The 11,381-nt window shown below is 39.1% G+C and overlaps 1 protein-coding gene across 1 annotated transcript in view; it reads right to left on the minus strand.

The window, feature by feature from the left end:
• Positions 1–6,903, minus strand: part of ep400 (E1A binding protein p400) — a 48,778-nt gene extending 41,875 nt beyond the window's left edge. Inside the window, exons 1-3 of the mRNA XM_037681176.1 lie at positions 6,748–6,903; positions 313–1,655; positions 94–201 (exon numbers count right to left, since the gene is read on the minus strand). Of these exons, the coding sequence (XP_037537104.1) occupies positions 94–201; positions 313–1,620 (1,416 nt within the window). The 5' untranslated portion in view covers positions 1,621–1,655; positions 6,748–6,903. The remainder of the gene's footprint in view (positions 1–93; positions 202–312; positions 1,656–6,747) is intronic.
• Between the last annotated feature and the right edge of the window lie 4,478 nt (positions 6,904–11,381).

Here is an 11,381-nt window from a genome sequence, read left to right on the forward strand (position 1 = left end):
ATATATATATATATATATATATATATATATATATATATATATATAAAACATAATTTCAATGTACTTTGTTCTGAAAATAAATGTATTTATCACCTGAAACTGCTGCTGAGTAGAGAAAGCTGCAGAAACATTAGGAGGAAGCTGTGTTGCTATGGCAACTGGCGTCACTGCTTGGCCATCTTTTCCAGTAACAACTTTTACCTTGAAAAATAAAACATTTCTAAGAAGCAGGATATATAATATATGTAATGGAAAGCTTTTCAACTTGAAATAGCTAGACTATCTAACACTAAGGACTAGCTATGGTAGTACCTCGTCATTAATGACTTCCGACTGTTCTTCTTCTTCATCATCATCTTCAAGATCCAAGTCATTTTGTCTCAAGTAAGTATACAAGGGAACACATGGCTTCTTTTTAAATGCTAGATAGTCCATCATGTTCCCTTGAAGGTGTCGCAGAAAGAAAAGTTCGACCAGGTATTCCTTGAACACTTCTTTCAAGCTCTCCATCTTCTTGGTGTGATGCTCCAAACACTGTTTTCTAAGCTGGGCAATTTCTGGAGTAGAAGGAGCAATTTCCTCTAACTTCTTAGCAGTTTGCTTCTTCATACTTCCTGAAGTCATGCTGGTTGGTGTAAGGGGATTGTTGGGGATGCCTTGGGGTGGACTAGTAAGAGATGGGCTTGAGGGTGGAATGGAGGAGGGTATGCTGAATGTTGCTGTGGTTCCCACTCCTGGAACCACACCTTGTGCAGTCTTTTCAAATATCATAGGGCGTGCGAGCTGACCTTTAATGATACTGCTAATTTGTGGAGGTAGGTTGGACGTGGTGATGTGACCAGGGCTGCCCAGTGTAGGAAGATTAGTACCAGTGGCAACAGGGCTTTGTGGTCCAAGGTGATGAATTGTACCTCCAGTTTGAGAGTGAGGCTGAGAAAGCCGTCGTTCTCTCACGGAGCCTGGTGTTCCTGCAGACGATATTTGTACCTGGCCAGAAGCTGCTGGTGCAATCTGGGCCAGTCCTGTCCCCTCCTGGTAAACAAAGTGCCCTCCTCCCGATTGGTTACCTAAACTGATTTGTCGAACTAACATGCCAGCTTCAACAAATCGTGTTGGGCTCTGTGCACACACTCCCAATGCTGTTGGAGGTGCCCCTGCCCTTGTTACACCTTGTAGAGAGACTGGGTTGTGCTGGGTGGGACTTTGGGGTTGAATAGTTTGGGGCATAGGGGAGGTGACCTGAATGTAGGAGGATGGGGTATGCTCCAACCGCCACTGAGAAGTAGTGTGCTGGAAGCCAGGGGATACTGGGTTCTGAATGGGGAGTGGGGTCAGAGTGATCTGCTGATTAGCAGCAACCACATTTTGTAAAGTGATGTTCACATTCTGGCTATTGGCTGGGCTTCGACTCGTCATGATTATCTGATAATTGGGGGACTGAGGGGCTGAAGGGCTGGCAGAAGAAAAAGTGGTCACAGGAGATTGAGGGTGGTTAATTGTTGCTTGCTGCTGTGTAGCTGCCATGACCAGCTGTTGCTGCTCCTCTGCTTCTGACCCATTGACAGACTTGGATTTTTGAAGCTGACGTTGCATACTCTGCGAACCACTTCCATGGTGCATTGCGTGACACTATTACTATGCCTAAGCAGAACAATCTGTGAAAAGGGTACAGTACAAAGACAATTTTTAATGACTATATATGAGCCATAAAGTTGGAATTTAATTTGTTTCTTCATAAATATTGCCTTCCGGCCATATGATAATTAATCATTTGGTAATTAATAATTAAGTCCTCGGGTTGAAGCAATAACGCATAAAGTGAATATACACTCATTGTGTTTAAAAACAAACACTACTATACTATGAAATAAACAAGTCAATAATTATTTGTCAAGGTTTGTCATGCCCCTTACTTCTTAAGCCAAAATGTAGATCCACCCTTTTATTGATAAACACCAAATCATTGATTCAAATCATGTGTATTGAAGAAAAATCTAAGACATGTAAGATAGTGGCCCTTGAGGATCAGGACTGGACATCTCTAGCCTTCTCTTGTTAGCCAACACAACTAGTGACCAATCATCTTTCTTTTGTTGCCAATTTTGGACCAGGTACAGATCATGGGAGTAGCAGCATTTCTCTCTTCCTAATTACCTCCTTCAATTCATCAAGGAACACACTAAGTTATAATAATTTATCTAAAACCTCCAGGGTTTACACTTAAATCTACTATCTGGAGAGGTTTAAATGACCTCCCTAATAATGGATCCAATTGGTTTCATTAACAAATCCTTAAAATTACATCAAAATGCTCCTTTCTAACACTTACCCATAAACTTAGCCAAAACATAACTATATAGCGGTGCAGAAAAAAAATTGATTCATTAAAGAATCTCGATTGCTAGTCCTGGTGATTCTGAATCGATTCTAAAGGCCCATAAATTGATTTTAAAATGTGTTTAGGTTTTTTTCCCCACTCCTACACCTGAGCGTACTGCATATCGCATTACGTGTCCGCTCGGCCACCACAGATTTGGCCTTGTAGGCCATCATACAGCAAGCTAGTTAGCCAGCTCCCTTTATCTGAATGGAGTCCGCTAGCATGGAGAGGGAGGTCAGCGGGATTCAACCTGCTCCTTCGTCATTAAAACTCAGTGTAAAGTCATTTTGGATTCTAAATTGTTCCAGGGAAGACAGAGCTTGACAAGAGCACTGTTGTTTGCAAGAAGTGTAAAATAAAATTGTGTACAGTATTATGGAAATATGACAAATGCGTGGAAGGTAGATGAAAAGCGAAAGCAGCAGATCAGCGAAGTCTGGAACAACAAACTTCCAGCTAATTCCGCAAGGGCTGTGAAGATTTCCCACTCCACCGCTTGCAGTCGAAGGTGAGGGGTTTAGGTTTATTTTTAATACGCTGGACCCAAGGCACATTATTTCTTCACGTAGCTTTTAGCAATAAAGCAGTGCCACACCTCTACCATGAAACAAAGAATAAAGTAGGAGAAGCTCAGATTAATGCTACTAGCTACAGCTCAAAGTGTAACTGTTTTTTCTCATATTATACAAAAACTTATAGAGACAAGTTACACAACAAACTTAATTTGTCTTTTTAACAGGCTGAAGAGAGGCCAAATGAGACACATCGCCTGGAGCCAGTTCTAAATGATACAATTTATGGTTTATAAATTGCATACAGTTCAGAATGTTTTTGTGCAGACTTGCACAGGTTTTCAAGTTTTGTTAAAGATTTACTAAATATTAATAAAATATAGTTAAGACTGTAAAGTCTGTATATTTCACATTAGGTTAAGTTTTGAAAATATAGCAAATGTTGGTGCAATATGGTTAAAGAACTATGTCGTCTGTATTTTATTTTGAGTTTAAGGTTAATGCAATATGGTAGGCTGAAGTTTTTGTTTACTTTTATATTTATATATTTTGAATTATTTGTCTGTGATGGACTTGTGACCTGTCCAGCTGTCCCCCGCCTCTCACACAGTGATGGCTGGACATGAGCACCAGTGACAACCATGACCCGAAAAGGAAGAAGCGAGTAAAGATAATGGATGGATGGATGAATTATTTGTTCCTAGATATAAATTTTTTTATTTGAGGAAAAAGCCAGAGAGCTAAGCTAACCTAATACTGGTAATTTAAGCAACAGTATTTTACGCACACCTATATTTGTTCCTATTTTTGATGGGGTGCACCAATAAATTGGCCGGCCGATTTGAGAGTGAGGCTGATTTATCGGCCCCGATTTCCTTAATTTTGGGATATCAGCCGATACTTGCATGAGAAACCAATTTTACAGTTTTTTTTTTTTTTTTTTAAGTTTTAACAACAATTGTCTGAACTTCATTTATATTTCAGAGCACTACCTCATGGCCAGTTAAAACAAGTTTGTATTGTTTCTAGGATATTGCTCAATGGTATGTTTTTCAACAAAATAATATTGGAAAATTAAAGGTGCATTGTGACCTTACAACACCTGACAGTGTTGCCTATAAAACAAAATTGGCATCAGCCAAAATCAGAATCGGCAGGTCAGACTTTTCAGAAATCGGTTATCGGCCAGAAAACTACAATTGGTGCACCCCTGACTTTTTGGTATAAATATGAAATTATGCAAAAAGATTTGATACAGTAAGGAACATAAAATAATTGTTTTAAACTAATGTTCTACGAACCGGATTCCAAAAAAGTTGGGACACTAAACAAATTGTTAATAAAAACTGAATGCAATGATGTGGAGATGTCAAATGTCAATATTTTATTCGTAATATAACATAGATGACAGATCAAAAGTTTAATCTGAGTAAATGTAACATTTTAAAGGAGAAATATGTTGATTCAAATTTTCACAGTGTCAACAAATCCCAAAAAAGTTGGGACAAGTAGCAATAAGTGGCTGGCAAAAGGAAATTGATCATATAACGAACAGCTGGAAGACCAATTAACTCTAATTAGGTCAATTGACAACATGATTGGGTATAAAAAGAGATTCTCAGAGTGTCAGTGTCTCTCAGAAGCCAAGATGGTAAGAGGATCACCAATTCCACCATTGTTGAGCAGAAAGATAGTGCAGCAATACCAGAATGGTGTTACCCAGCGTAAAATAGCAAAGAATTTTAAGTTATCATCATCAACCGTGCATAACATCATAAAAAGATTCAGAGAATCTGGAACAATCGCTGTGCGTAAGGGTCAAGGCCGTAAAACTCTACTGGATGCTCGTGATCTCCGGGCCCTTAAACGTCACTGCACCTCAAACAGGAATGCCACTGTCAAGGAAATAACAGAATAGGCTCAGGAATACTTCCAGAAAGCATTGTCAGTGAACACAATCCACCGTGCCATCCGCCGTTGCCAGCTGAAACTCTACAGTGCAAAGAGGAAGCCATTTCTAAGCAAGCTCCACAAGCTCAGACGTTTGCACTGGGCCAGGGGTCATTTAAAATGGTGTGGCAAAATGGAAGACTGTTCTGTGGTCAGAGGAGTGACGATTTGAAGTTCTTTATGGACCACTGGGACACCATGTCATCCGGACCAGAGAGGACAAGGATAGCCCAAGTTGTTATCAACGCTCTGTTCAGAAGCCTGCATCACTGATGGTATGGGGTTGCATGAGCGCTTGTGGCATGGGCAGCTTGTATGTCTGGAAAGGCACCATTAATGCAGAGAACTATGTTCAGGTTCTAGAACAACATATGCTCCCATCTAGACGTCATCTCTTTCAGGGAAGTCCCTGCATTTTTCAACACGATAATGCCAGACCACATTCTGCAGCAATCACAACATCATGGCTACGTAGGAGAAGGATCTGGGTACTGAAATGGCCAGCCTGCAGTCCAGATCTTTCACCTATAGAGAACATTTGGCGCATCATAAAGAGGAAGGTGCGACAAAGAAGGCCCAAGACGATTGAACAGTTAGAGGCCTGTATCAGACATGAATGGGAGAGCATTCCTATTTCTAAACTTGTGAAACTGGTCTCCTCTGTCCCCAGACGTCTGTTGAATGTTGTAAGAAGAAGGGGGGATGCCACACAGTGGTAAAAATGGACTTGTCCCAACTTTTTTGGGATTTGTTGATGCCATGAAATTTGGAAACAACAGATTTTTCCCTTAAAATGATACATTCTCTCAGTTTAAACTTTTGATCTGTGATTTGTGTTCTATTCTGAATAAAATATTAGATGTTGGCACCTCCACATCATTGCATTCAGTTTTTATTCACAATTTATTTAGTGTCCCAACTTTTTTGGAATCCGGTTTGTATTTGTTTACATTGTTGTTTAATCTTTTCATCTTGTCAATTATATAACTGAAACAAAATGTATGACCATTTCAATAGAAAAATCATTTCTGAATCGAATCGTGACACCAAAAATCAGAATCACATCGAATCGCCAGACACAGAGATTCCCACCACTATAATTATAACTCTCAAATTCTGAAATCAACTTTCCTCCTCTCAACTTTTGGATTTAATTAGCCATAGCACACACTGCTTTAAATGATGCATTTAAAATAAATCAAGGGGGATAATAAGGCAGTAGCTTGATATCAATTTACTGGAACGTAACATGTAAATATTTCCTTTTTTTTGTTAATAGAGCTTACATTGACTTTCTTGTTGCTTTCGCAGGAGTTAACTTTAAAGGGTTCAAAATCCTTGACAGTTATACTTAGGCGTAAAAAAAGACAGAATTAAATTCCTGCAACAGCACCATGCATTTACGAAATATGACATTGTATGAAATATGACATACGATGTTAAAATGATTCGACTTGCAATGAAAATATTAAATTGTGTGCTAACATTAAAATACACGCGTTAAAAAATGCAATATAGTTGAACTATAACATATTTTCAATATAATTAAATTATCATATTAACCAACAATATAATATTATCATAATATTATTATAAAATTATTTTTTGTTAACGCTAGCGTCCACATCGGGGCGTAACGCTAAGTTACCATACCCACTAGCGTTACAATAACACAATATTCAGCCTGGTCAGTACATGCATGCAAACGGCTGGAACAAAATCACATAAGTAAAAAACATTTTTGTTAAATATTACATCGTGCCATTTCTAATAACACAAACTTTAATTTCGAAACTTATAATGACTATTACGGAACGCGTGCTAGCTGATGCTAACGGTTAGCTTGTTGTTGCTATTATGAAGCCAATGAACAAATAAATAAATCGTTTAAATTGAGTTACTTACAAGACACGAGACTTCTGTATAGGTGTACTGAATTCTAAGTCATATCTACAAGAGGCCACAAGCTTTAACATGCATTACTCCACGAATTATAAACAACTAATATTGCTAGCTGTTTTTCAATGTTTTGAAGCTAATTTCATTCACCAACATGGCGTCCGCGACAACTTACATTATGACCCGGATGTAGTTGTTCCGCCAGGAAGCGGTTTGAAAAACATGACGCAAATAAAATAAGTACCACAATGTCCATCGACATGTATTAAAACCATAGCTTTAAATAAGATAAGCGTTAACTGAGCGTTATTTAACTCAATGATAAAAGCAATAATGTTTTTTTTTCCCCTACGCTGGTGAAGATTCTCAGTCATCCAGGACATGATGAATTCAAAAAATGTTCAATACAAAAACAACTGGACTTTATTTGTAACAGAAGACGTTTCGCTCCTCATCCAAGGAGCATTCTCAATTCAAAGAGCAGAGAAGTGAGAGATTCAGGTTATAAAGCTGACTGAGATAAGACACACACACATATGTAGATTGGCAGTTCACACCTAAACAACATTAACAGTAAGAGTCTTTTGTTCCTCTAATTCACAGATGAGACCACTCTGTTCCCATCAGGTGTGAAAACCGGCTGGGAATCTGTCTTAAAGTTGCATTATATGTTTTTGAAAGTGGAAATCTGAGGCCTCCTCCTCTGTTAAGAGACGGCTTTTCTCTTTTTACATAAATTGCTTCCTTCACCCCCCTCTCAAACCATCTGCGTTCTCGGTCCAAAATGTGCACATTTTGGTCCTCAAAAGAGTGTCCCTTATCTGTGAGATGGAGGTGAACAGCTGAATCTTGTCCAGAGGAGGTGGCTCTCCTGTGTTGAGCCATGCGTCTGTGAAGAGGCTGTTTAGTTTCTCCAATGTAGAGGTCTGGACAGTCCTCGCTGCACTGGACCGCATACACTACACCACTCTGTTTGTGTATGGGTGTGTTGTCCTTAGGGTGGACCAGCCTCTGTCTGAGAGTCCTGCTGGGTTTGAAATGTACTGGGATGTTGTGTTTGTTGAAAATCCTTCTGAATTTCTCTGATACTCCAGCAACATAAGGGATGACAATGTTTTTACGTCTGTTGTTTTCCTTTTTCTGTTTATTGGTGTGTTTTGTAGATTTCCTCGCTGACTTGACAAAAGCCCAGTTAAGATATCCACATGTTTGAAGAGCTTCTTGAATGTGTTTCTGTTCCTTTTCCTTCCCTTTTGTCTTCGTGGGGACGAGTTCAGCCCGATGTTGTAAAGTTCTGATGACAGAGTTTGTGTTCCAGTGGATGGTGGGAGTCAAACAGAAGATACTGGTCTGTGTGGGTTGGTTTTCTGTAAACGTCAATGTTGAGGCTGTCCTCTTTTTCCATCTGAACCAAACAGTCCAAAAAAGGCAGCTTGTTGTCGTTTGCATCCTCTCTGGTGAACTTGATGTTGTTGTCGACCGAGTTAGTGTCTGGTGAACGCTTCTATTTCCTTAGCTTGGATTTTGACCCAGGTATCATCCACATAACGGAACCAATGGCTTGGCGTTGTTCCCTCATAGGAGTTTAGGGCTCTCTGTTCCACTTAGATTGGCAACAATGGGTGACACTGGAGATCCCATGGCACAGCCGTGCTTCTGTCTGTAAAAACTGTCATTGAACTTGAAATAAGTGGTGGAGAGGCAGAGATCCAACAGGGTGCAGAACTGGTCTGGGGTGAAGTTGGTCCTGTTGATTAAGTCCTCGTCTTGTAGAAGTTGTTTTCTGACGGTTTCTACTGCTTCAGAGATGGGTATGCATGTGAAAAGAGAAGTCACATCATACGATACAAGGGTTTCTCCTGGGGTTAGTTTCAAATGTTGAACTTTGTTAGCAAAATCAATGGAGTTCTTTATGTGATGAGGTGTTTCCAACAAGAGGAGCTAAAATACCTGCCAGATGTTTAGCAATATTGGATGTCACTGAGTTCATGCTGCTGACGATGGGTCTGAGTGGTGTTCCTTCTTTGTGTATTTTTGGAAGTCCATGAAGACAGGGAGTGCTTCCCCTGGGTACAATCTATAATACAACGATCGATTGTTTGTTTTCTCCTTTTCAAGTTTTTGCAGGTAATCTGTGACTTTCTTTTTGTAGGCACTGGTTGGGTCCCTCTTCAGGGTCTCGTAGGTGTTGCGGTCGCTCAGTAGTGTAGTTATTTTTTCCCGGTAATCAGAAGTGTTGAGGACTACTGTGCATCTTCCTTTATCAGCTGGTAAAATGGTGATGTTTTGGTCCTGGCTGAGTGATGTTACAGCTTTCCTTTCCTGTGGTGTGAGGTTTGAAGGAGGCGGTTTGGCACTGGAGATGGTTGCTGACATTTTCATTCTAAGCTGTTCTGCCTCTCCTTCCGTCAAGTTGTTGTTCCTAATCACGGATTCAGTGGCCGTGATTAGTTCCACAACAGGTATTTCTTGAGGGGAGATGGCAAAGTTTAGTCCTTTTGCCAGCACGTCTTTCTCATGTTGTGTCAATGTCATTTTTTTTCCCCAACGATTTCACCCAAATCGCCATAACTCTCATTCCTTGACATACAAATTAGACTAGTCGAAAATTATGGCATAAAAGAATACGGGTGATTCATTTTAGGAATGCTTTGACTTAAATGAACAAATATTCAATATCACATGCTGACAACCATAAAAATGAAATAAATATGAAATTAAGAAATCTACCAATTAATAGGACAAAATGTTGCTTTAAAGTCATCAACTCAAACAAGTAAAGTACCAGTTCTCAAAAAGACACATAATCATTGTTTACAAATACATTTTTATTGAGAACACACATCAAAACTTATTTTTGCACATTTAACAAGTAGTTTTAAATGTACAAAAGGTATGGATGAATTTAAAAAGCCTATATGTTGAATGTAATAATGTTAAAACCTGGTGTCCTCCTGTCAGAAAATAAAACCTGAACATCTACAATAAACAACTGAGGTTTGCATAAACTCAAACATATCTGCAAGAAAAGTTCATAAATGTTAAAATTAATGTGCACACAAACTACCGGTAATGTAACATGCAGTACCTAATCAGTGACTGCATAGCTACATGAGATTGATCGATTTTTTTATCAAACAAAATCTCATTCAAAATAAACGTATTGCACTTTACAATATACTGCATGTTTGTGAGACTTTAAGACTGACAGCCATAAAGCAGTTATATTTCACTTCACACACTTCTCTGTCGAGATATAAAAAATGTAAAAAAAAGAGGCACAGTTTTACTAAAAAAAATGCTACACTATTATTTGGTCATCTCATTAAAAATAGTCACACTCTTGTTAATCTGTGAACATTCATGAATCCATAATACAAATTTCTTGAACACAGAAACCAACCTAATTCATAGTTCAAGTATAACACACACACACACACACACACACACAAATCGCATTTCAATCATTTTTGATCTTTTCAAGTGCAAAACAAAGACGCACACTGACACAATCTGTACCCAAAGAAATACAGTTTACCTGATCAAATTATTCCAACAGTCTGTGCTCAAGAACGTTACACACAAAGGTCAAACGTTTCTGTATATTGAAGCTCAATTACAGATTGGTTTGTAGGATAACAGTCGAAGCTCTTGTGGTCATTTCTTCCAGATCAAAGTGCTCATGTGTGACAGAATCCATCTATATTCACCAGCGATGGACAAGCGAAGGTAATGTGCTGTCACAGATCTCTCAGACTCTGTTATGTCTGCAAAGCTGAGAGGCGTCGCTCAATACGCTTCTTGCCTGAAAATATAAAATCCATCTATGATTACATGGAAAGTGCATTCATCTCTTGTCTAATTTGAAGCTTTCAGCTGTTATTTTGTGTTTTGTGTATTAATGTATCCACATACATTTATCTATGGCGTCAATGTCCTTTTGCTCGTTGAGGATTCGAGACAGACCCTCCATCAACAGAAGGGCTTTATTGTAGCGCTGAACTGTTGCCGCCCCATAGTGGAACATCTCATCTAATGCAGCAGACTGGACCTACATGCGTTAAGAGCATAAAGGGCTGCAGTAAGGACAGAAAGCGACCTGAGGTGAACATCAGCAGCATGACATGAGCTCACCATGTGCACGGTGTGGCTGTAGATGAGCTTCTCAGCTGTGAGCCCGTTGAAGCGGTCGATGAGCTTCTGTTTGTCCAGCAAGAAGGTCTGCAGCCGATCATTCAGGGACCGACAAGAAGTCACGCAGTTCTTATACATTTTGTTCAGCTTCCTGATCACTGCAAAAAATAAACAAACAAACAAAAATAACAATAACCATTTTACAAGCTGTTACAGTTGCAAGGACCAAATACTGTATTTTGCTTCCATCAATAGTTAGCTTCAAATTTCTCAGGTAGATTGTTCTTTGTTGAAATTAGATTTTTTTTCTTACTCAACAGTTTGTTAGCTGATGAGTTCCTCAAGGATCCATCTTGGGGCCAGTTCTACTTACATTATACATTAGGGATGCATGCTATTATGAGCATGGTATTGGCCAATATTAGCAATAAAGTTAAATATTGGGCATCGGCCATACCATCAAAACAACTCGCCAATTAAAAAAGGAGATGTTTTATATATATATT

Source organism: Nematolebias whitei, chromosome 8 (genome assembly GCF_014905685.2).
Source record: "Nematolebias whitei isolate Nwh7 chromosome 8, NemWhi1, whole genome shotgun sequence".
Classification (NCBI taxonomy): Eukaryota; Metazoa; Chordata; class Actinopteri; order Cyprinodontiformes; family Rivulidae; genus Nematolebias; species Nematolebias whitei.